The following is a 26573-nucleotide window of genomic DNA, read 5'->3' on the forward strand; positions in this document are numbered from 1 at the left end:
CCAAGGGAGCCAGAATTTGGTCTCTGAGTAATATCTCTGCAATAAACACCCTTAGTGCTTCTTGTTTACCCTCATGTATTACCAAGAGGGGAGCCGGACTATTCGTGTGTGTAGGAGGGAGGGAGAGAAATGAGTCATCTTGCGATGACTCTAAGGTCATCTATTTTCCAGCTGCAAGAAAATATCTTAAAACAATAGCATTTTGTAGGCTTGGATTTAGACATTGAATTTTGATAGATGCTAGAGTGAAGCCATTGTTGCTATGTTGCCGTCTGCAGGGATAGGAGCTATAGTTAGGGTTACCAGATGTCTGGACTTCCCCGGACATGTCCTCTTTTGGACAACTTTTTCGGGAATCTGGGTGGCTTTTTAATTTTGCAATTTTTGTCCAGTGAAACTGGACATCTATTAACCCTACAGCAACTTGGGCACCTATCCGGAGTTCTCCCCCCACCCCTACCTCGTGGGACTGGCGCTCACTCACCCAGCGTTGCTGTAACCCTCTGGGCCATCAGCAGCATAACTGATGTAAACACGCTGTCTTCTGCGACCCGGAAGCTCCTCCTCTGCTACTGCTTCCTGTTCCCGCATAGGTGGAAAGCAGCAGCAGAAAGAAAGCTTCCGGGTCTCCGAAAGAAGCGTGTTTACTTCAGGCACACTGCCGATGGCCCAAAGAGTTACAGCACCGCCGGGTAAGCAAGCACTGGATCCTGGGGGAAGGGGGCAGGAAGTACGGGGAGGTAAGAGAGATGCTGGACTGCGGGGATGGGGAGAAAAGGGAAGGAAAGATGCCAGACCTCCAGGGGAGGGAAGGGGTAGATAAAGATGCCCGACCACAGGAAGGGGGAAAGGGAAGGAGAGAGATGTCACGTTGGTGATGTGGCTTGCAGAAGCTGAATGCTGCACTGCTTTCACTAAGGTTACCAGATGTCCAGGAAAGCCTGGACATGTCCTCTTTATGGAGGACTGTCCAAGTGCCTGGACGGACTTTCCAAAACCCAGCAGTTAGTCTGGGTTTTGAAAAGCCTTGAGCTCTAGCTGCATCTAGAGGGCCTCTGAGCATGCGCGGATGACGTCACACGCATCCGCGCATGCTCTGAGGCCTCTCCAGATGCGGTCCAGAGGTTGAGACAGAAGAGACGAGGCTTTGTGGGGGTAGGGCTGGGGCTGGGGGAAGAATGGGGTGGGACCGTGCATCCTGGATTTTACATCACTAAAAATGGTCACCCTAGCTTTCACTATGGTTATTTGTTGGAGGCAGGCCAGAAGGTTTCTCTTTCAAAAAGTTGGCAATCCTGGTACCCTCCATTAAATAATAATAACTTTATTCTTCTATACCGCCACAGTTGAATGACTTCTAGGAGGTTCACATCGAAGAAGGCTGGACAATCGGCAAATTACAGAATGCAAGAAGTGAGGATACAACTTATTACATAAGAAATAGATAAAAGGTTAGCATATTACACCGAGATTGACAAAAGAAAAATATAACTTAATAAGAGGTGAGGTTTCAGTTTAGGAGATGAATTTGTCAAATAGTGTGGTTTTAATTGCTTTCCGGAATGCGCCGTAGGTCAGCCTGGTTCCATTAATGTAATTTCCCAGCCAGGACTGCTGTTTGCTTGCTTGGAACATGAAGGACCTGTCCAAAAAGGATTTGTATTTGCAGCCTGTGATCTTTGGGTATGTAAATATGTTATGGTTTCTGTTTGGTCGTGTGGGGTTGTGAAGTATGAAATGTGGCAGTAGGTAAGAAGGTGCTAGTCCTCAGACCTGCTTGAAACAAATACAAATCAAGCAACCAGCTCAGTTTCTATTTTCAAGATTCCACTTCAAAATATAACCATAAATCGCATGTGGAGTCTCATTAAACTTATTTATCTTGTTGAACTTATAGACCTCAGTGGTACCACCTGTATGCCACTATACTTTTAGATCATACAGTATTCAGGCACCCCTAGTCGTCATCGGTCTCAATAAATACATACTTTAGATAATTTAAATCATTTATATTAAATAATTAAATAAATAGAAATACTCGTCTTCATCTACGCGGGTGGAGGGAGGCACTCCGATATAGATCTATGTTTCGCCTAAAGGGCTTTATCATGGAAATCCCCCTTAAATCAAACGGCTCATGTTCCCCGCGTGGTTAAATCTACAAACGCGGGGAACATGAGCCGTTTGATTTAAGGGGGATTTCCTTGATAAAGCCCTTTGCGCGAAACATAGATCTATGTCAGAGAGCCTACCCCCACCCACGTAGATGAAGATGAGTATTTCTATTTATTTTAATTATTTAATATAAATGATTTAAAATATCTAAAGTATGTATTTATTGAGACCGATGACGACTAGGGGTGCCTGAATACTGTATGATCTAAAAGTATAGTGGCATACAGGCGGTACCACTGAGGTCTATAAGTTCAACAAGATAAATAAGTTTAATGAAACAAATACAGGCAAACTTGAATAGCATTCGCGCCTCCATGGGCAACCAGTGCAACCTTTTGTAGTAAGGGCTAATGTGGTCGTTTTTCCTCAATCCGAAGATCAAGTGAACTGCAGTGTCTTGCACTATTCTTAATTTTTGTACTGTTTTCTTTGGGATACCTAGATAAACGATATTGCAGTAGTCCAGAAGTTATAGGATCATGCACCCTTCCAAGCTGTATGGAAACAAATGTATGGAGAGTTACTGGAGTTATCCAGGTAGTTATTTCATACAGTACATGTCCATACAAAGTGGGCCGAAAGTAGGCTTACAGTATTTATTCTTTATTTCTTTTCATTTTTACAGGTGTCATAAATAACATTTGTGTGAAGTTTTTAAATCAATTACGTCATTTCACATTTACTTGATTATCACTCAGTAGCGTATTATACTTATTCAATGCCTGTGCAATAAGATGAAATAATGAATAAAAAAAAAACAATGGAGTAGATTCTGCGCCGTTCACGGAGGAGGGTGTTTATGAGCAACTTGAAAAACTGAAGGTGGACAAAGCGATGGGACCAGACGGGATCCATCCCAGGATACTAAGGGAACTCAGAGAGGTTCTGGCGAGTCCTATTAAAGACTTGTTCAACAAATCTCTGGAGACGGGAGTGATTCCTGGGGATTGGAGGAGAGCGGATGTGGTCCCTATTCATAAAAGTGGTCACAGGGATGAAGCAGGAAACTACAGGCCGGTGAGCCTCACTTCAGTTGTTGGAAAAATAATGGAAGTGTTGCTGAAAGAAAGGATAGTGTACTTCCTTGAATCTAATGGGTTACAGGATCCGAGGCAACATGGCTTTACAAAAGGTAAATCGTGCCAAACGAACCTGATTGAATTTTTTGATTGGGTGACCAGAGAGCTGGATCGAGGACATATGCTAGATGTAATTTATTTGGATTTCAGCAAAGCCTTTGATACAGTTCCTCATAGGAGGCTGTTGAACAAACTTGAAGGGCTAAAGTTAGGACCCAAAGTGGTGAACTGGGTCAGAAACTGGCTGTCGGACAGACGCCAGAGGGTGGTGGTTAATGGAAGTCGCTCGAAGGAAGGAAAGGTGACTAGTGGAGTCCCTCAGGGTTCGGTGCTGGGGCCAATCCTGTTCAATATGTATGTAAGTGACATTGCTGAAGGGTTAGAAGGAAAAGTGTGCCTTTTTGCAGATGATACCAAGATTTGTAACAGAGTAGACACCGAAGAGGGGGTGGAAAATATGAAAAAGGATCTGCAAAAGTTAGAGGAATGGTCTAATGCCTGGCAACTAAAATTCAATGCAAAGAAATGCAGAGTAATGCATTTGGGGATTAATAATAGGAAGGAACCGTATATGCTGGGAGGAGAGAAGCTGATATGCACGGACGGGGAGAGGGACCTCGGGGTGATAGTGTCCGAAGATCTAAAGGCGAAAAAACAGTGTGACAAGGCAGTGGCTGCTGCCAGAAGGATTCTGGGCTGTATAAAGAGAGGCGTAGTCAGTAGAAGAAAGAAGGTGTTGATGCCCCTGTACAGGTCATTGGTGAGGCCCCACTTGGAGTATTGTGTTCAGTTTTGGAGACCGTATCTGGCGAAAGACGTAAGAAGACTTGAGGCGGTCCAGAGGAGGGCGACGAAAATGATAGGAGGCTTGCACCAGAAGACATATGAGGAGAGACTGGAAGCCCTGAATATGTATACCCTAGAGGAAAGGAGAGACAGGGGAGATATGATTCAGACGTTCAAATACTTAAAGGGTATTAACGTAGAACAAAATCTTTTCCAGAGAAAGGAAAATGGTAAAACCAGAGGACATAATTTGAGGTTGAGGGGTGGTAGATTCAGGGGCAATGTTAGGAAATTCTACTTTACGGAGAGGGTGGTGGATGCCTGGAATGCGCTCCCGGGAGAGGTGGTGGAGAGTAAAACTGTGACTGAGTTCAAAGAAGCGTGGGATGAACACAGAAGATTTAGAATCAGAAAATAATATTAAAGATTGAACTAGGCCAGTTACTGGGCAGACTTGTACGGTCTGTGTCTGTGTATGGCCGTTTGGAGGAGGATGGGCAGGGGAGGGCTTCAATGGCTGGGAGGGTGTAGATGGGCTGGAGTAAGTCTTAACAGAGATTTCGGCAGTTGGAACCCAAGCACAGTACCGGGTAAAGCTTTGGATTCTCGCCCAGAAATAGCTAAGAAGAAAAAAAAAAAAAAAAAAATTTTAAATTGAATCAGGTTGGGCAGACTGGATGGACCATTCGGGTCTTTATCTGCCGTCATCTACTATGTTACTATGTATTGTATACCTGCTTTTGGACCACCCTGTAGTATGTGCTGGCATGGAGAGAATTGGACACTGGCGACCGTCGAGCCCTTGAACAGATTCAAACAGAAGCCCTTTCTGCTCTGAAGTCTGACTCTCAGACGTGTATCGTATGTGGAATATGAAATGATTCAAATGTACAGTAACTGTCCTGGGGGGTTTCCCACGTGCAGCCGTTGGCCATCCCTCTCTGGAGGGAATTTTTGCAGCAATTCACTTCTTGTTAAGCACCCACAGCAGAAGGACTTGTATGAGCAGGTAAGATACAGCCAAATGGGGTGAAGCACATGAGTGAGAATGCTAAACGATTGTGGGTGAATAAAAAGGTCAAAGAAAGAAAAAAAGAAATAGTTCTCCATCTCAAAAAAAACAGGGGTAGTGCAGAATCTTGTTCACATCTACATGAATGTAACACATTGTATCTAGGATTATTGTTTACTTAAAGCTTTTTTATACCGCTTTTGTTGCGATTGTGTAGCACGCATCTGGTATCGCTTGCAAAGGCAGCAACATTTACAAACACGGTCGGCGCGCGCGCGTGAGAACCGGAAATGTAAATATCAACATCCCCTATATAAACTTCATAATCAATTGCGCTGAGTTTTATGATCATACCCTCGCTTTTCTTGCGCGTGAACCGGAAATATAAACATACCTGTAAATGAAGAAATGTGGAAGGACGTTCGCTCTCACCAGAGGCGAGAAAAATCCGCGCGAGACAAATATTCGTTATAGATCAAATACTAGCAAAACCAGATCTTTACCTATAACGGACACGGTCAGGCAGTGAAAGGAAGGCGGGCTGTTCGGAGAATATATATAATGAGGTAACGTAACCATAGTAACGAAAATGCATTCACGTGACTTATATTGAAAACGCAAAGAGTCAAGGGAATCATACTGAACACGCGTTGACGTGATCACATGTAACATGACGTGTTAACGTGCTGTACGTGCGCGTGTCCTTCGATCGGCAAGCAGCCTCTAGTGGCGCGCTGAATGTGCTGAATTGTCATTGCGCTGAGTTATCTTGCGCTAAATTGTCTGGCACTGAGTTGTTGCTGCGCTCAATTGTCTTGCGCGGAGATATAGTGGCACGCAATTGTCTTTGAGCGCCAATGTCTTAGTGCTGAGTTGTCTGCGCGATTTTGTCTGCGCGCGACTGTCTTGCGCGCTTTTGACCTGTCACCCTAACTAATGCCTATGAAGTCAATTCGGAGCGGTTTACATGAGCAGCTATGATGGACATATGAACATTAACTTCAGTAATGATGGTACAGTACATGAACTATAGACAAGGGGTAATAACACTGCATTGGTGGAGTTATGACAAAAGAGCTTAGTAATGATGTTACATATAGAATTACACTTCTCCCTCAATATTCGCGGGGGTTAGGGGCAGAGCCAGCCCGTGAATATTAAAAAGCTGCGAATAATATTTGGGCCAGTTCTGACCCACCCCTGCTTTCCCCCGGAATTAAAGCAGTATTCCGGACCTTCCCCCCTTCCCTCCCACTTTCCCCTGGAATCCCTTAAGCCTTACCTGGTGGTCTAGCGGGCTTTGGGGCAGGAGCTTTCTTCCTACGCTCCTGCCCCTTGCAGATCAATCATAGGAAATGGCTGCCATGAGCTCCCATAGTCTCTCGAGAAAGCGGAAGGGAGGCAGGGAAGATCCGAAATACTGCTTTAATTTAAAAAAAAAAAAATTTCGAATAACCGAATCTGCAGATGCTGAAACCGTGGATTTGGAGGGAGAAGTGTAAATTGTTTCTGAAATGTCCATTATAGATATACACATACAAATCATTTACCTTAATTTGATTGACTCAACAATTAATAATACAATAATCCTATATCCAATCATTATACTTATTTATATCATTAACCTTATAGTTGTCTTTTAAATGTATCATCATTTAAATTTCCTTTTTATATCTCAGGGGTAGGCAATTCCGGTCCTCAAGAACCACTGGCAGGTCAGGTTTTCAGGATATCCACAATAAATATGCATGAGCTAAATTTGCATCTCAAGGAGGCAGTGCATGCAAATCCATCTCATACATGTTCCTAGTGGATAACCTGAAAACCTGCCCTGCCCTGCCCTGCCCGTGGCTCTCGAGGACCGGAATTAGCCTACCCCTGGTATATCCTATCATATATGAACTAAGAAGTCAAAGTCTTTGCTATAGTCATTACTATCGATTCAAAATGCTGCTCCACTTGTCTTAAGTTAAGTCTCTTGTTCCTGTTTTAATGAGACTACATTGGCTCCCTGTTTGTTCAAGTCAAAATGTTAGCATTAAGTTCTATTAGCTTTGTATAATGACCTGCCTGAACGCACTTCTGCCTCCTTGCATCACCTTTCTCGATCATCTTGTTGGATGTTTCTTCCACTCAGCAAATGAGATTAGGAGAAACTCATTCTTGAGTGTTTTTCTGTGGTTAATCTGGTGTGTTTGAATTCATTGTCATTAGAACTGAGGCTGATTAAGCAACTGGCAAAGTTCATGAAGAAACTGAAAGCCCATATGTTTACGGAAGCTTTCCCCTCTTTGTAGAGGCCCTGGTTAAATTCATGAGATTGATAGGAAGTACTGCTGGAGAACACTTATTAATTATCCTTATAGCAAATTATTTTATCTTGTGGAATTTCACTTATTGGCTACTCACTATTTTCATGTTATGTTTATTATTTGTATGTATATATATATATAAGAATATAATCTGCTTAGATGTTTAGAGAATGCAGGACAGAAGTCTTTTAAAGAAGTAAAGTAGCTTCATAAAATACAAATTCAGAGAAATGGAAAGAGGAAAAGGAGAATGTAACCCTTCATCATATGTACTTCTTATCTGGGATTCCTAAGGATTCTTCTACTCTTCCAGTTTGGGTTCTACAAGAAAGGAGTTTATCTTTTCAGAGCAAGGTATTCTGAGATGGGTTAAGTTCACATTGCTGAAATCTTGAGGCCAGTTCCGCCTTCCTAAAAATGGTTTTAATCTGAAGTGAGTTAAATGATTACAATGATACTACTGAGCTACTCACACCACAGATTTACCTTGCCATCATCTCCAGGACCCTGTGAATGATGTGACATTTTACTTGTACGTGAGTTGGAAGACCCCAGATAAACACTGGGAACCACAAAGCTTGTGAGTGTTCCATAATAAATGAAGTCATTTTGTCTGCTTCAAAAACTACAGTATGTACTAAAATATACGAGGGTCATTTTATAAATAATGCACACTATTTTTTTTTTTAACGTTTATTTGTTTTTCAAGTATTTCTTTACAATCCTTCAATATAGTCTCCCTGCTTTGCAATGACCGAGTCCCAACGTCCGGGAATCTTCATTATTCCATCCAAGATACTGTTTTAGTTCAGTTGCCGAATGACTCGGGTACCGGCGAAAGAAAGCTCTTCCAGAGATGCAAAACGATGTCCACACATAGGTTGTTTCAACTTTGGAAAAAGGTTGAAGTCTGGTGGACTCATGTCTAGACTGTAGGGAGCATGAGGTAACACCTCCCAGTCGCATTTGCTTAGTTTTTCAATGCGGAGTGGAGAGCTCCATCTTCCCTGCGACCAAAAAAATTTCAATGAGCTCAATCAAAAGAAAACCAAATGATTATTTTTGCTTATGATCATGAAGGCATCATCATCACAGACAAAGTTCCATGTGGAAGAAGTGTCACAGCAGTTTATTATCGTGATTTTTTGCAAAAAATGCACAAACCCCGACCTCAGTTGCTCTTGGCTGGGCCACTCATTCTTCATGACAATGTTCGCCCGCACATAGGGAATGTCGTCATTGAAAAACTACGCGAATACGGCTGGGAGGTGTTACCTCAAGCTCCCTACAGTCCAGATATGATTCCACCAGACTTTGACCTTTTTCCAAAGTTGAAACAACCTATGCGTGGACATCGTTTTGCATATCTGGAAGAGCTTTTTTTGCGCCGTTACCCGAGCTATTCGGCAACTGAACAAAAACGGTGTCTTGGATGGAATAATGAAGCTTCCCGGACCTTGGGACTCGGTCATTGCAAAGCAGGGGGACTATATTGAAGGACTGTAAAGAAATACTTGAAAAAAAATAAAACATGTACATTTAAAAAAAAAAAATAGTGTGCATTATTTATGAAATGACCCTCGTATATTACTGCATGTCTGAATCTATATAATGCAGCTACGAAAATAGAGATAACCAAAGAACCAGTGTGTAGCCAACGGTGTCTCAGAAAAAGTCCTTTATCGACAACAGATCACAAAAAGTGCTTAAACTGCTAAAGGGACTTGACACGGGCCATGATTCCGCTATACAGCCTGTATCAGTAGTCTAAATATTCGTCTATAGGGGAATAAAAATACACTTTCCCCTTAATGGTAATAAAAACTATCTTCTGATCTTTTTGTGGATAAGTGCTGCTTTTCTGACTGCACAACTGTTTAGGATAGGTTTTTTTAAGCAGTTCATGTACTTCTCCATGTATGTCTGTGTGATCTGTTGTCACTAAAGGACCCTAACCCTTGACTACACACTGGTTCTTTGATCATTCCCAATGTTTTTGTTACTTCATTTTGATTTGGGGAAGGGGAAAGGGAAAGGGGGACTTGTATATCGCCTTTTTGTGGCTTTGACATTCAAGGCAGTGGGCACTGGAGGATTAAGTGACTTGCCCAGGGTCACAAGGAGCAGCACCGGGGTTTGATCTCACAAGCTCTGGGTGCAGAGGCAGCAGCTCTACCAGTGAGCCACACTTTCAGTCTGTCCTAGCATGGCAATTCTTATGTGAGCTGAGAATAGGACAATCAAGCCATTGTGACATCACTGATGAGGCTGGCTCTTAGGCACTGGTGGACTGAGGCATTATGACATCACAGTCTCAGCTCTGGAATGCTGCTACTCTTCAAGCTTCTGCCTGGTACTTGGGACCTGAGTTGGGCTTGATGAAAGGGAATAGGGACTTGTACGCCGCCTTTTGTGGCTTTGGCATTTCAAAGCGGTGGGCACTGGAGGATTAAGTGACTTGCCCAGGGTCACAAGGAGCAGCACCGGGATTTGATCTCACAACCTCTGGGTGCAGAGGCAGCAATTTTACAAGTGAGTTGCACCTCAGTCTGTCCTAGCATGGCAATTCTTATGTTCTTAAGTGAGCTGAGTATAGGACAGTCAAGCCATTGTGACATCACTGATGAGTTTGGCTCTTAGGCATTGGTGGAATGAGGCATTATGATGTCACAATCTCAGCTATGGAATATTGCTACTCTTTCAGTTTCTGCCAGATACTTTTGACCTGGGTTGGCCACTGTTGGAAACAGGATACTTGATGAAAGGGAACGGGGACATGTATACGGCCTTTTTGTGGCTTTGGCATTTCAAAGCTGGCATTCAAAGCGGTTAGCGCTGGAGGATTAAATGACTTGCCCAGGGTCACGAGGAGCAGCACCGGGATTTGATCTCGCACCCCTTCCTCCAATTTGTGGAGATTGTGCCCTTCTCTTTTTCTTCCTTCGAGTCTGTATAATTCCATGATGTACACAAAACCAGTGGAAATGACCAACACAAATGGACCAGGAGAAGAGAAAACATGACCTTTATTAAACCTACTTGCTCTCAGTTGATTAAAGGTAGATCCAAAGGCATACAATTGCAAGAGAAGCAACACTTAATTGAGGTGGACCCATGTTTCGGCTACTTAGCCTTCATCAGATGTTCTGTTACATTACATGATAAGAACATAAGAATTGCCATTGCTGGGTTAGACCAATGGTCCATCCTGCTCAGCAGTCCGGTCACGTGGCGGCCCCAAGGTCAAGACCAGTGCTCCAAATGATATTCAGATAAGCGCTTCACAGTGATGCCTTGCAGGAACAGCCTCATGACACAGATCTAGGGTAGCCTCAATCAAGTGTTGATTGTCTCACAATTGTACGGCTTTGGCTCTACCTTCAATCAAGATATTTTTTCCAGCTGAGGCCAAGGGGTTTAATAAAGGTCATGTTTTCACTTCTCCTGGTCCATTTGTGTTGGTCATTCCCTCTGCTTTTCTGTTCACCCTGATTGTTGCTGAGTGGTTTGTTTTCTCCTTCTTCCTGGGTTTACTTCTATGAAGTGTCATGACCTTATCAGTAGGGCTGGAGGAGACCATTACGGAAGCACATTTGGGACATGCTGGCAAGGATATAGAGCAGTGGATGAGAGAATGAAATATCAGGTAGCAGATGTAAAGAGAAAATTTGGGCTTGGATGCATGTGGGAGTTACATAGTAACATAGTAGATGACGGCAGATAAAGACCCGAATGGTCCATCCAGTCTGCCCAACCTGATTCAATTTAAATTTTTTTTTTTTCTTCTTAGCTATTTCTGGGCGAGAATCCAAAGCTTTACCTGGTACTGTGCTTTATGTTCACATCTACACAACTGCCAAGTTTCAACTGGGCAGATTGTATGGACCATTGTGGTCTTCATCTGCTATCGTTCACTAAGTGGTCGATATTCAGCCCATGGCGCTCAGCATTTTTTTAAACCACTTCTAACCACGGGCTGTACTGAGCATGAATATTCGATGCTAGGCCATGTCTAAGCACCAGCGCTGAATGCCTGGGTTACAACGGTCCACCAGAAGCTAATTGCGCATGGGCTGATATTCAAAGGGAACGTCATTAGCTTGTCAGATAGGACAGCCTTTTTTGCTCTCCTAACTTAATCCGCTTCTCCGTCAGTTGGACTGAATATCACTGCTAACTGGTTAAGTACCGATACCACACAAGCTCCACCCCCAGACAGTGCCATGGCAGTCAGAGCTGATATCCAGCTGTTATTAAATACTGCTGATTATTGCCAGAGGACCATCTCAGCAGGGTTTAAGGCTCCTGCCCAGTTAAACTCCTTTGAATATTGGGTCCTAAGTTGCTATGTTACTGGGATCTGTAAAGAATGTCTTCTGAATTCTGGATGTGGGCATTCCTTGAAGGATTAATGGTGTACGGGGTCATCAGTACAAACTTTCTCTCAGCTTGTAAAGCTTTCTTACAGCATTTTTAATTTCACTTCATGCCTGAGTAGCTGATGCCCTGGGGCATATGTGAATCAGTTTGATGTGGCTGAAAGAATGGTCGGTTTCACTTGTTGTTCTGCTAAATTGTTTCATATATTTCATAAACTGATGCACGGTGGATGCAGCTACGATGTAGCTTGGTCATTTGCAGCTGCTTAACACTGGCAGGGCAGAGATGGAGATTTGTTTCTCACTTACATTTGTTGCCATGGTATACCAGATCTAACGGAAGTGCCATTGCTAAGTGATTTCAATTTGCCAAATGTTGATTGGGACTTAGTTTCAAATTGACAAAAATCCTATATGCAGTAATTAACATAAACCTCACAATCACCATCAAAGTAATAGCAAAAAAAAAAAAAAATTCACAAAAAATGCTATCGGCCAGAGGTAGGCTGGTCTGGAGAGATAACAATTAATACAAAAGTGGAGAAAAAGCCTCAAATCTATATATATAAAATCGGAGGTATGTATGTGTGTATGTATGTGTGTGTGTATGTGCCGCGATCACGCAAAAACGACTTGACCGATTTGAACGAAACTTGGTATGCAGATCCCTCACTACCTGGGATGATATGTTCTGGGGGTCTCGCGGCCCACCTGTACACGTGGGCGGAGCTACAAACAGAAAATCAGATTTCACCCATTCATGTCAATGGAAAAAATGTAAAAAGCTGCCATTCTCACAGTAATTCACAAACGGCTTGACCGATTTGAACGAAACTTGGTATGCAGATCCCTCACTACCTGGGTTGATATGTTCTGGGGTCTCGCGGCCCTCCTGCACACGTGGGCGGAGCTACAAACAGAAAAACATTTCACCCATTCATGTCGATGGAAAAAATGTAAAAAGCTGCCATTCTCACAGTAATTCAAAACCGGCTTGACCGATTTGAACGAAACTTGGTATGCAGATCCCTCACTACCTGGGTTGATATGTTCTGGGGGTCTCGCGGCCCTTCTGCACACGTGGGCGGAGCTACAAACAGAAAATCAGATTTCACCCATTCATGTCAATGGAAAATATGTAAAAAGCTGCCATTCTCACTGTAATTCAAAAACGGCTTGACCGATTTGGACGAAACTTGGTATGCAGATCCCTCATTACCTGGGGTGATATGTTCTGGGGGTCTCATGGCCCACAACTCTATTTTGCTTGCTCAAGGGTGGGTTCACCCATGAATTTATATGTTCTTGCTCCAGGAGGTGAAACTAAAATTGTTGTTTATAATCACATTTTGCGTTAGTTGTATTGTATTCATTTTGTCAAATATTTCACTTTATAATTTGAATATTGTACTTTTTATTAAGCTGTTCATTCACCACTATAAAGTATCTTTATTTGAATCCATTTACAGTGTTATTGCTATAATTAAATACCCGTGCAACGCCGGGGCATCAGCTAGTATCAAATATACGGACAGCAGTCCAAAAGAACTTCAAGCTGCCACAATGCTTGTCATTGGCATAAAAACTCCACCCAATTACATATTTTATCTCAAAACAGGCAACCACCCACCACCGTGCATGGATGGAAAAGAAAAATCTAACTTAGCTGAAGAGGAAAAATGGTTGCGTCGTCCACCAGCGTTGAAGTTGTTCAAAAAGAGCACGAGCCTTGCCGCTTGAATTCACCACACATTCTTCGCTCACCTCCAACAAGAGCCTTGTTTCACCGTTAACCGACTGCCTCAGGGATTTAGTAACAGCTAGCTTTTCTCCATATAAACCTTCAAACAGAAATGGGAGGTGTCTTTTCAACCAATGATAAAGTCTTTATTTTAAAACAGTGGTCCCAATAAAGATCCTTGTTTCGGCGTAAAGGAAACGCCTTCCTCAGGGGACACTTTTGCTGGAAAGATGCTGAGGATGGATATATATATATATATATATATATATATATAATAAAATGCTAAGCGCGCATGCGCACTCTTACTGCATGTTCCCTGATCCCTGATCTGTAGGTCAGTGGTCGGCGGACACCAGGACTCCTCCTCCCAAGCCCCAGACATGCTGACCGCCTTTGGTCCTGCGGGCCTCTCAAGCAGCAGCAGTGGCAGGAATGGTGGAAATGTTACCGAGGCGGCTTGCGGCTTCAGGCGCACGCAGCAGCTGTTGGCGCCTGCAGGCCATGGCAGCTTGAGGCGGCTGTCGGCAGAAGGCAGATGTGAACGGAGGTAAGGAGTGCTGCTGGACAGGGGAAGAGGTGCTGATGGACAGGGGGGCAGAAAAAGGAAGGGAGGCCTACTGCTGGACAGGGGGAGCAGGAAAGAGGTGCTGATGGACAGGGGGGGCAGAAAAAGGAAGGGAGGCCTACTGCTGGACAAGGGGAGCAGGAAAGAGGTGCTGCTGGACAGGGGGGAGGTAAAACTAAGGGAGAAGGGCTGCTGCTGGATAAAGGGAGCAGTGAAGGGGTGGTGGTGGACACAGGAGAGGTAAAAGGAAGGGAGAAAGGACAGGGGAAGCAGGCAAGGGGTGGTGGTGGAAAGCCAAGGAAAAAGAAAGACAGAAAGCAGCTAAGGAGAGAGAGAGAGAAAGAAATAAAGACAGACACACACACATATATTCTAGCACCCATTAATGTAATGGGCTATAAGTCTAGTATATATATATATATGTATATATATATATATATATATATATGATATAATTCAATTGGCTGAGGCAGTACAGTGTTTATATAAGTGTATCCGGGTCATTCAGGATTGGATGTGTGTAAATCAGTTGAAGTTAAATGTGGTGAAAACAGAGATTCTGTGCATAGGCCGGGAGAAGCAATTAGAGGCATTCCCCTTTGTGATAGTTTTGGACAATGTGGAGGCACCGGTACTTCATCAGTGTAGGTATCTAGGTATCATACTGAACTTGACATTATCACTGAAGCCACAAATAAAATCTGTGGGGTCGCGAGCATTCTTTAAGTTGAGGTTACTGCGCAGATTGAGAGATTTCTTGACTGCCGATAATTTCAAGACTACAATAGTGATGATGTTGGCTCCAGTATTTGACTACTGCAATGGTTTATATTCGGGCTTGCCTAAGTATGTTTTGAAGGCTCTACTTGCTCAGTACGCTGCTGCATGTGTGATTGCCCATATTTCGCGTTTTGAGCACCTCTCCAGTCCCATTGTCTTCCTATTAACTCCCATAATGACTTTAAAGTTTTGTGTATAATCTTCAAACTTTTGCATAATGATAGTCCGAAGTTGTTGTGATTATTGTTACATTTATATCAGCAGAAGCAGAACCTTCGTTCAATGGACAAGTTGCTGTTGGGTCCTGTCTCACCAGAACGTATGTGGACTATCATTTTGATTGTATGATTTTTTTGTGTGCAATATGCCAATACATAAGCATCAAGAGCATCGTCCTCCACAATCTCCTTTGTTTTCATTCTTTGGACCTTTTTTTCTTACTGTGGAGCAACTGGGTCGTCCCTTTCATTTGTTTTCCAAAAGCCAAAGGAACTCAGATGGGATGTGGGCAATACAGGACCTGGTGCTTATGAGCATGGAGAGCATTTCTGATGTTCTCGTGGGTGATCACCTGGGATCCAATGATTACTTCTTGATGTGGTTCAGTATTAATGCACAGATAGTGATATTTCTTCCAAAAGTGGGGATCTTACACGTTAGGTAAACTAACTTTGTCAAGATGAGAGAATACCTCAGTAAGTCATTAGAAGCATCGTAACATAGGAAGTACATAGAAAAAAAAGAAGTGCAAAACTGAAAGGAGGTATTGGTAAGATATTGTATGGAAAGTAAACAAGAGTAGGAGGAAAATGAGGTTGTCATAGGCTGAATTTAAATTCCAGTTCCCTTTTGTCCGTTGCAACTCTTCCTTCAACAAGAGTCAGATCACAATTTATTTCTTGACCTTTACTTCTGCTTTCTTCAACACAAATACTGTTGTGTTATGTTTGTATGTATCTAAATATGTATGTTTTATTGATATCCGCTTAGTTTTAAGCGGAGACAAAATTTTTAAAATAAATTTATTATGACAAAGGTGAGAGCTTGAAAAATGTACTTTGTTCTATTCATATATCTATCTGTTCTTAGACCTAAAAATGTATGCACGATTATACGAAATAAACATAGAAACATGATGGCAGATAAAGGCCTAATGGCTCATCCAGTCTGCGCATTCGCAGTAACCATTATCTCTTCCTCTCTCTAAGAGATCCCATGTGCCTATCCCAGGCCTTCTTGAATTCAGACACAGTCTCTGTCTCCACCACTTCTTCCGGGAGACTGTTCCACGCATCTACCATCCTTTCTGTAAAAAAGGCATTTCCTTAGATTACTCCGGAGCCTATCACCTCTTAACTTCATCCCAGGCCCTCTCATTCCAGAGCTTCTTTTCAAATGAAAGAGACTTGACTCATGCACAAATAGGTATTTAACTGTGTCATATCACCCCTCTCCCGCCTTTCCTCAAAAGTATAAAAGAGCCCGAGAGCTAGTCTCGACGGGCGACTATAACAGTGGGCTGGATGGCCCAAGTTGGTTGCCCGTAGTGAGACTCCTTGAAGGCTGGTAGGGAGGTAGTAGGGAAAAGCGGGAAAGAAGCAGCAGGTGAGGAGGGATGTGATTTCCCGCCAGAGGGCTGGAGAGTGATTGGATGGGAGAGGGGAAGCAGGGCATGATGGGGGGGGGGATATATAATCTTCAAGCCTCCGAGGAACAGTGTGTTTCCCAGTCCCTCGGAGGCAACTTTTGGGTAAGCCCTTACCTGTTTCTGTCTGTCAGGGGGGTTTCCGCTTGGGGTTCGTGGGAGGCATGGTCCAGGTATCTGTGGTTTATTTATTGTCCACATTATTGTTGTGAATATATGAACTTTGGTAAGCAAGTACAGTGAAGGGCTTTGGGATATAGGGTATGAGGGGCGACAATTTGGCCATTCCAGATCCGTATGTTAACATATTTAAGTCTGAAGTATGAGGATTTTCTGAGTTTGCTTGGCTATTAACCAGAGAGACACAAGCTGCTTCTCCCTACTCGAAACTGCTCACTTCCCTTCTCACACACACTGTTTTCTGTCTTTCCCTTTTCACTGATCTCAGGCTGGAAAAAGAATCTCTGCATTTTGGGAGGAGGCTATAAAATGTACAGATAATTTCCCTGATGCCATGACATCGGAGGCCTGCTTGTTGAATTCCTGCACTTTGAAAGATTCAGTTAACACAGGAATTTCCCTCCATATAAACTATTTGAAATTACATTGGTAGGCCAGTTATACATTCACTAATGGCTGGTGAACAAGAAAAGGGAAGAGGAGATGAGCATGAGATGAGTCCGATGCTCCCTGCTCTGGCAGTCTTTGATAATGTTTTCACTTTCCTTTTGATACTGCAGATATTGTATTTCTGTCAGGGCCTTGTAAAGTGTTATTTCAGAGCAGGGGCGGCCCTATAATGAGACAGAGACGGTGGCCTCAGGCAGCACTATCCATGGAGAGGCTCTTCTCCTTCCATCCCTCTTCTCTCCCCGTACTGACAACTCTCATAATTTGCCTGCTATTCCCCTTTCCCCTGAATCTATCTTCACCGGTCTCCTAAAAGTTGCCGGTGGCAGCAGCAGTATATAAACACTGCCCTGCCACTGTGTCCCTCCCTATCTGATGTCACTTCCTTCTTCCTCAGGGGCAAGACACTGCAGAAAAGACTCCGGGGCTTGTGGCAAGGCAGGGGGGGGCTCCGATGACTCCACTGAGGGTCAGCGCTGGCAAAAAGAACTTCTTCCTGGCAGCAGCAGCAGCATTCACAATTTGCTGCTCTTGTCGGCATCGGGTCTTCCTCTCTGCCGGGTCCTGCCTTTGTGAAAACAGGAAGTAGGTGGGACCCGGCAAAGAGGAAGACCCGATGCTGACAAAAGCAGCAAATTGTAAATGTGTCACTAGAGGGTGGCATAGAGAGAGAGGGAGGGGGAGAGAAATGCTGCACCCAATTGGGGAGAGGAAGGGAGAGGAGACAAAAGAAAGATAGACTGTGGAGAAGGAAAGGAGATGCCAGGCCAAGGAGGGGGAGGAAGAGATGCCAGACCACTGGGAAAGAAGGGTTTTGGAAAGTCCGCCTGGGACTCTGGACAGGTATTCCCAGACGTCTGGTAACCTTACTAAGGGAGAGGAAGGGATAGCAGTAGATGGCATAGAAGGGCAGACTACATAGGCCATACTAAGGTTACCAGATTTTCCCGAAGGAAAATCTGGACCCATGGCCACGCTCCCAGGCCCGCCCAGTTCCACTCCATTCCGCCTGTGGCACGGCCCGTTCCACTCCCCAGCGTCTGATAACCCTAGGCATAGGTCTTTTTCTGCCTTCATTTTTCTACATAGTAATATAGTAAAGACCTGAACAGTCCATCCAGTCTACCCAATAGTCTATGTTTTATAAAATACATGAGTAGATAGAGCCATATATTTGCAGTACTGCATGATGTCTGCTAAGGGTCATGGTGTCCATTTTGGATCCCAGCACTGTCCCAGGTAACAGTAGAGAGACTCAGCTGCTGCCCAGGTGCCATCGGGCCATTAGGGAAACTCCAGTGGGTCCTGGGGAAATGAGAGGGGTAAGGTTTTGAGGACATGTCCGAGGGTCCGGACAGCTTTTCAAAACCTGCCACTTTATCCGGGTTTTGAAAAGCCTCCTCAAATCGCGTTGGACAGGGAGGTAAGTCCGCGCATGTGCGGATGTCATCGCATGCCATCTGCGCATGCGCACACTTCCTCCCTGCTCGACGCGATTTGCGGACAAGAGCAGGCAGCGGGGGTGGGGCTAGGCGGAACTGGACGGGCCAGGGGGGCGGGTCTAGGGGTCCAGATTTTCCAAAACCCCAAATAATAGCAGCATTCCGGAACCCCAAAGAGTATCAAGATTCCGTGCAGAATCTCAAAGTGTAGCAAGATTCCAAAATCCTAAATAGAAGCAGCATTCCGGAACCCCAAAGACTACCAAGATTCCGTGCAGAATCTCAAAGTGTAGCAAGATCCCAAATGTGAATCACTGCTGAGCTGGTGCCAGTTTGATAGAGATGGGCAAGACAGCAGGAGGCAAGCAGCTTTCCTCTTGCGGGGGCTGGGGGGGAACATATAAGAAGGGGTGCCCAAATGCAAAGAAGTAACGAACACACACAAGACAAATTAATCAGGATAAAAAGTATTCAAATTGGAACGAGTGAGGTGATTAAATTTGCAGATGACACTAAACTTGTCAAAGTTGTTAAAACACATGTTTAAAACCAATAGCAGGAAATATTTTTTTCACTCAGAGATTAATTAAGCTCTAGAATGCATTGCCAGAGGATGTGGTAAGAGCGGTTAATGTAGCTGGTTTTAAGAAAGGTTTGGAAAAGTTCCTGGAGGAGAAGGCCATAAACTGCTGTTGAGACAGACATGGGAAAAGCTACTACTTGCCCTGGATTGGTGGCATAGAATGCTGCTACTATTTGGGGTTTTGGAATCTTGCTACACTTTGAGATTCTGCATGGAATCTTGATACTGTTTGGGGTTCCGGAATGCTGCTATTATTTGGGGTTTTGGAATCTTGCTACACTTTGAGATTCTGCACGGAATCTTGGTAGTCTTTGGGGTTCCGGAATGCTGCTTCTATTTGGGATTTTGGAATCTTGTAACACTTTGAGATTCTGCACGGAATCTTGATACTCTTTGGGGTTCCGGAATGCTGCTATTATTTGGGGTTTTGGAATGCTGCTATTATTTGGGGTTTTGGAATCTTGCTACACTTTGAGATTCTGCACGGAATCTTGATACTGTTTGGGGTTCCGGAATGCTGTTACTATTTGGGTTTTGGAATCTTGCTACACTTTGAGATTCTGCACAAAATCTTGGTAGTCTTTGGGGTTACGGAATGCTGATATTATTTGGGGTTTTGGAATCTTGCTACACTTTGAGATTCTGCACAGAATCTTGATACTGTTTGGGGTTCTGGAATGCTGCTACTATTTGCGGTTTTGCCAGGTATTTGTCACTTGGATTGGCCTCCGTGAAGATGGAATACTGGGCTAGACGGACCATTGGTCTGATCCAGTAAGACTATTCTTATGTTCTTATTTAATTAAATTCACTGATAAATTACACATACTGTAAAAACACATACAATATAATCTTGTGGGCTACCTAAGGACATAAAAATGTCAGCAGTGATGCAATCATTGTCCACCGTTAATCCATCACAATTACGGTATGTTCATCAAATATCAGATGCTCAACATGTTCTGGCACAACACCTGCTTCAGGGGCTTCATAAAATCTACATGGCCATGACGTCAGGGCCTTGCAAAAGGATGGAAGGAGCTCACCACAATCAAATATGCAGAGTTAAAACATTGCAGTCATTCTGCGGCTTTTCTAGCTCAAGCAGCACTTGTTGAGAGACAGGGCAGAGTTGAAAAAGGCTCTAAAGTTACAGTGTATATATATGCAAGAACATCCCTCCCCCCTCCCCCCAGGCAAAAACATCTTTAAAAACAATTGCTAAAAGCTGCCCTGCAGGACAGAATTTAGATAAGGAATTATTCTGGATTCCTCCCTTACTTTTAACGATCAGATAAACTCCTTGGCAAAGAAATGTTTCTTCAGTTTGCCTATGCTGAGGAAAGTTAGGTCACTGTTTTATCAAGATTATTTGCTACTAGTCTTTAAGCCCGTTACATTAACGAGTGCTAGAATAGATGTATCTTTCTCTCTCTCTCTCTCTCTCTCTCTCTCTCTCTCTCTCTCCTTGGCTGCTTTCTGTCTGTCTTTCTTTCTTTCTGTTTCTTTTTCCTCCGCTGTCCATCACCACCCCTTGCCAGCTCCCCCTGTCCAGCAGTAGCCCTTCTCCCTTCCTTTTATGTCCCCCGTGTCCAGCAGCACCTCTTTTGTGCTCCCCCGTCCCTCTTCCCTGCTCCCCAGTCCATCAGCACCTCTTCCGTGCTCCCCCTGTCCCTCTTCCCTGCTCCCCAGTCCATTAGCACCTCTTTTGTGCTCCCCCCTGTCCCTCTTCCCTTCCCCCCGGTCCATCAGCACCTCTTCCGTGCTCCCCCTGTCCCTCTTCCCTGCTCCCCAGTCCATCAGCGCCCCTTACCTGCTCCCCCTGTCCAGCATGTTCATTTGCAGCCTCTTTCCTGTTCCCCCGTTCATCAGCACCTCTCCCGTACTCCCCCTGTCCCTCTTCCCTGCTCCCCGGCCCATCAGCACCTCTTCCGTGCTCCCCCTGTCCCTCTTCCCTGCTCCCCGGCCCATCAGTGTCCCTTACCTGCTCCCCCTGTCCAGCATGTTCGTTTGCAGCCTGGTGTAGCGAACCTCGCAGGCCGCTATGCACCTCAGAAGCAAGTTCCTTCTGATGCGATCGCGTACATCAGAGGAAACGTGCTACTGAGGTGCTGAGCGGCCTGCGAAGTTTGTTACAGGCGGCCGCTATTCTCACCAGGCTCCTTTGAAGAGCAGCGTCGGCAGCGGTACTGGGCGGCGATGATGCGGCTCTTGTGCTGCTGGGAGAGAGCTTGCCTGCAGCTTCCTCCAGCAGCAGCAGTTGGTGAGTGAGGGCGGGAGGAGGGGAGTGGCCAGAGTGTTCCCTGCCGCCGGGTTCTAAAATGGAACACAGCCACGGATCACACAACATGGCGGCAGGGAACACAAAACCCTTAGGGTTTTATTATATAGGATTGGTGCAGTCCACCGTGCTCGCTCAGTTGGACTATTGTAACTCTGTTTATTTGGGTATTAAACAGGGCAGTCTGGATCATCTCCAGTTGATACAGAACACGACAGCCAAACTTATTTTTGGAAAGAGAAAATATGATCATGTAACTCCGCTGTTGAAAAAAACTTCATTGGCTTCCGGTCCGTTATAGGATACAATTTAAGGGTGCATGTGTGGTCTTTGATCCTTTGATTCCTCTTAGTTGGAATTCTTCTAGATCTTGTTATTCAAGGATCAGAACAATTTAAAAATTAGCATTCCCTTCTTTGAAAGAAGTTAAATGTACTGGGAAGCTTTATAAATCTATCATAATCTAAATTGGTGGGAATTTGGAATGGGCTCCCAGACTCCTTAAGGCTGTTAGATCAATTAAATCAATTCTGGAAAAGTTTAAAAACCTGGTTGTTTTCACAATAGTCACCCAAATTTTCAGTTGATAAATAGTAATGTAAGTAATTTAGTACTCTTTCCTCTTAACATTAGATTATGGTACATTAGTGATTTCTATTCCGCCATTACCTTGCGGTTCAAGGCGGATTACATCCAAACTAAAAACAAGAATTACATTTCAACTTTGAAGTAATAGAATAAACGATGAGATAAAATTTTAAGGGATAATTATGGGTTTTAGATAATGTTTGGTAATTAGAAAAAATTAGAGAGTACTAAGGGTTTATAGAGTGTTGGATGTTGGGTTGGGATTGTTGTGTTTTTTGAAGAGTATGGTTTTAATTTCTTTCTTGAAGGTTTTGTAATCTGTGGATGAAGATAACAGAGTGGTGAGTTGTTTGTCCAACTTAGCTGCTTTGGAGGCTATTAAGTTGTCGTAGATTTTTTTTCATTTGACATTTTTGGATGGTGGGCAATAGAATAGTGAATGGGTTCTTCTGTGTCTGATTGAAGAGGATTGATTTAGTCTGTTATTCCAGTAAGTTGGGCTTTCTCCGTTGATAGCCTTGTAAAGTAAGCAGTAGAATTTGAAGTTCACTCTTGCTTCTATTGGAAGCCATCTAATCTTAACTAATAGCATTCTTATCTCATGGTCTATTAGCTTGTTACTCTTCTTTTTAACGAACTGTAAACCGAGTCGAGCTCCTTAGGGAGATGATCTGGTATATAAATTGAAGATTAGATTAGATTAGACACCCATCTAGGGTCAGTTATTGCACTTCTGAGTATGGTTATTGAGAGCTTCGATACCGCTACTAATGATGGGGAAGTCAATTCAGAGTGGTCTACATGAGCTTCTGTAAAGGTGTTATAATGCATGAGCTTCTGTAGAGATGTTACCATAAGGAGTTGTGAGGTGTTACAAAGCTATGGGCTCTATACTGAAATAGACAGAGCTCTGTGGTGGTGTTACAGAGTTATTAATACGGGCATGGTTATGCCAATAATCCATCATCCTACTTATATGCACATGTTCTGATGTTCTCATTAGGCATAGAGCGACTCAGAAATCACAGAATAGATTCGATCAGACTATGCGTAAACTTGATTTGTATACATTGCCTCCGTTATATGCAAATTTCTTTCGTCCATATTCATTGTGGGTATCCTGAAAACCAGAGTGGCGCTCCAGGACCGAGTTGAGAAACACCGAAATAAAGGATCTCTTCTAAAAAGGCCCAGGATATTTGCGGAGATGCCAAGTTACTAATTCCAGGCTGGAGATTTTGGGATAGCCCTTGACCCCCATCCTGGTGTATTATGGGACTTACTCCCCGATTTCAGTGGGCAACATCAGACACTATAAATTAGAGAATGACACGGTGACAAAATTCATCACCGTTCCCGTCCCCGCGGATAACCGCGGGAAATAATCTCATGTCATTTTCTAGTGTCTATTTCGAACTCGGTCCTTCTACACCATCATTCTTCAAAGCAAAGCTTGCGGGTCAGTGGTTGTGGCCATTCATACTCTGATTCTTATGGGAGCCAAGGATAATGAAGCCATTGTGACATCACTGATGTGATTGGCTCTTAGGCACTGGTCGAATGAGGCATTATGACATCACAATATCTGCTCTGGATACCAGAGGCTGTCATTCTGTAGTGTCTGTTTCAACCTCAGTCCTTCTACACCAGCATTCTTCAAAGCAAAGCTTGCGGGTCAGTGGTTGTGGCCATTCATACTCTGATTCTTATGGGAGCCAAGAATAATGAAGCCATTGTGACATCACTAATGTGATTGGCTCTTAGGCACTGGTCGAATGAGGCATTATGACATCACAATATCTGCTCTGGATACCAGAGACTGTCATTCTGTAGTGTCTGTTTCAACCTCAGTCCTTCTACACCAGCATTCTTCAAAGCAAAGCTTGCGGGTCAGTGGTTGTGGCCATTCATACTCTGATTCTTCCCTCTCTCCTTAAAGAATGACATGAAGATGGTTTCCCGCGGTTATCCACGGGGACGGGAACGGTGATGAATTTTGTCACCGTGTCATTCTCTACTATAAATCTCACACTGCTTCCAGCCTGGAATTGGATAGCTTGGCGTCTCTGTATATGTGTCTATCCTGTATGCATATAAGTTTGACTTGGTCCAAGGCATTTATGGGGAAAAGGTTTGGGTGGTGTTTCAACTCTCTTATTGTATGTGCTTATGCTCGGGGGGGGGGGGGGGGGGTGTTAAAATATATATACACTAACGAATGAAATATAAATGGGTCGTTGACAGTTTGACGCAGTATTCTGACGGGAATGAAACTCTGAACGTTACTGAGGTGTGTCACTGAGATCAAAGAAGATAAATAAAATAATGTATTGAGTGGTGTTTGCTCTTGATTTGGATAGGTTTCTTTTTACATATCATGCATGCACACCTGTATATGTCTCACAGCAGGTTTGACTGTATTTATTTCCTGTGGTCACATACTTCCCTTTTAAAATTGGTGCAGCTTATGTGCCTACCTGCTGCAAAAATTAAGAAGCTTTTTTATAAAATTATCCTTTGCATTTTCACGCACTGCTGTGGTACCAACCAGGACAATTACGGAAAACTGTGGAAAAAAAACCCTCTTACTCAGGATCTGCCATACCAGAATGGTACTAACCCCACCCCCGTGAAAGCATTTTTTTAGTGCTGGCTGGCATGCTGAATGTTCTGCGATGCTTCCGGTGCTCGTAGGAACTCTGTGAATGTTGGAAGCAGCTTAAAGCATTCCTCGTAGCAGCCTGCGCTTAAAACCGTCCACCGTAAATGCAAACTACAGGCTCTAAAACACCTCCCACTGAGAAAACAGAACAGGCTGGACCTCTCTAGATCCATACACACCCTGCATGCTAGCAGAACACCTGACTTCTGTCATGCTCCGAACAGACCATCACCACACACTGAATAAATGACCACAGGTTAAAAATAGAGACGTGCAAACAGAAATCTGAAATGGAAACGGCGAGAAGTCAGACTCTTCATGCAGTGCAAAAAATGGACAAGCAAGATCATCATGCCACGACAGAAAATTAAAAACGTATACAACGTCCTAATCTATATATATAAAATCGGAGGTATGTATGTGTGTGTGTATGTGCCGCGATCACGCAAAAACGGCTTGACCGATTTAAACGAAACTTGGTATGCAGATCCCTCACTACCTGGGGTGATATGTTCTGGGGGTCTCGCGGCCCACCTGCACACGTGGGCGGAGCTACAAACATAAAATCAGATTTCACCCATTCATGTCAATGGAAAAAATGTAAAAAGCTGCCATTCTCACAGTAATTCAAAAACGGCTTGACTGATTTGAACGAAACTTGGTATGCAGATCCCTCACTTCTTGGGGTGATATGTTCTGGGGGTCTCGCATCCCACCTGCACACGTGGGCGGACCTACAAACAGAAAATCAGATTTCACCCATTCATGTCAATGGAAAAAATGTAAAAAGCTGCCATTCTCACAGTAATTCAAAAACGGCTTGACCGATTTGAACGAAACTTGGTATGCAGATCCCTCACTACCTGGGTTGATATGTTCTGGGGGTCTCGCGGCCCACCTGCACACGTGGGCGGAGCTACAAACAGAAAATTAGATTTCACCCATTCATGTCAATGGAAAAAATGTAAAAAGCTGCCATTCTCACAGTAATTCAAAAACGGCTTGACTGATTTGAACGAAACTTGGTATGCAGATCCCTCACTTCTTGGGGTGATATGTTCTGGGGGTCTCGCATCCCACCTGCACACGTGGGCGGACCTACAAACAGAAAATCAGATTTCACCCATTCATGTCAATGGAAAAAATGTAAAAAGCTGCCATTCTCACAGTAATTCAAAAACGGCTTGACCGATTTGAACGAAACTTGGTATGCAGATCCCTCACTACCTGGGGTGATATGTTCTGGGTGTCTTGCGGCTCACAACTCTATGTTGCTTGCTCAAGGGTGGGTTCACCCAAGAATTTATATGTTCTTGCTCCAGGAGGTGAAACTAAAAATGTTGTTTATAATCACGTTTTGCGTTAGTTGTATTGTATTCATTTTGTCAAATATTTCACATTATAATTTGAATATTGTACTTTTTATTAAGCTGTAAAAAAATAATTTCATTCACCACTATAAAGTATCTTTATTTGAATCCATTTACAGTGTTATTGCTATAATTAAATACCCGTGCAACGCCGGGGCATCAGCTAGTTGATGATAAATACGGGGAGAGGGGGCATAAGAACATAAGAATAGCCATACTGGGTCAGACCAATGGTCCGTCAAGTCCAATAGCCTATTCTCACAGTGGCCAATCCAGGTCACTAGTACCTGACCAAAACCCAAAGAGTAGCAACATTCCATGCCACCGGTACAGGGCAAACAGTGGCTTCACCCATGTCTTTCTCAATAACAGACTATGGACTTTTCCTCCAGGAACTTGTCCAAACCTTTCTTAAAACCAGCTACGCTATCTGCTCTTACCACATCCTCTGGCAACGCGTTCCAGAGCTTAACTATTCTCTGAGTGAAGAAAAATTTCCTCCAAATTGGTTTTAAAAGTGTTTCCCTGTAACCTCACTGAGTG

At 43.7% G+C, this 26573-nt stretch overlaps 2 protein-coding genes across 11 annotated transcripts in view; one reads left to right on the plus strand and one right to left on the minus strand.

Moving 5' to 3' along the window:
* The window catches only part of NSMCE1 (NSE1 homolog, SMC5-SMC6 complex component), a 114024-nt gene extending 113484 nt beyond the window's left edge, over positions 1-540 (minus strand). The window contains exon 1 of the mRNA XM_033914930.1: positions 485-540. Coding sequence (XP_033770821.1) covers positions 485-521 — 37 coding nt within the window. The 5' untranslated portion in view covers positions 522-540. The remainder of the gene's footprint in view (positions 1-484) is intronic.
* A 47-nt stretch (positions 541-587) lies between these two features.
* Positions 588-26573, plus strand: part of IL21R (interleukin 21 receptor) — a 90969-nt gene continuing 64983 nt past the window's right edge. For 5 of the 10 annotated variants that reach the window (XM_033915025.1, XM_033915022.1, XM_033915029.1 and 2 more), the window contains exon 1: positions 24838-25072. Coding sequence is in view for 1 of the 10 variants with exons in the window: in XM_033915020.1 (XP_033770911.1) it covers positions 2684-2712 (29 nt within the window). In the remaining 9 variants the exon portion in view is untranslated. Of the gene's footprint in view, positions 693-2617; positions 2713-4697; positions 5050-24837; positions 25073-26573 lie in introns of those variants that run through there. The other 5 variants (XM_033915023.1, XM_033915031.1, XM_033915020.1 and 2 more) reach the window with 5 other exon arrangements.

Source organism: Geotrypetes seraphini, chromosome 11 (assembly GCF_902459505.1).
Source record: "Geotrypetes seraphini chromosome 11, aGeoSer1.1, whole genome shotgun sequence".
In the NCBI taxonomy this organism is placed as follows: Eukaryota; Metazoa; Chordata; class Amphibia; order Gymnophiona; family Dermophiidae; genus Geotrypetes; species Geotrypetes seraphini.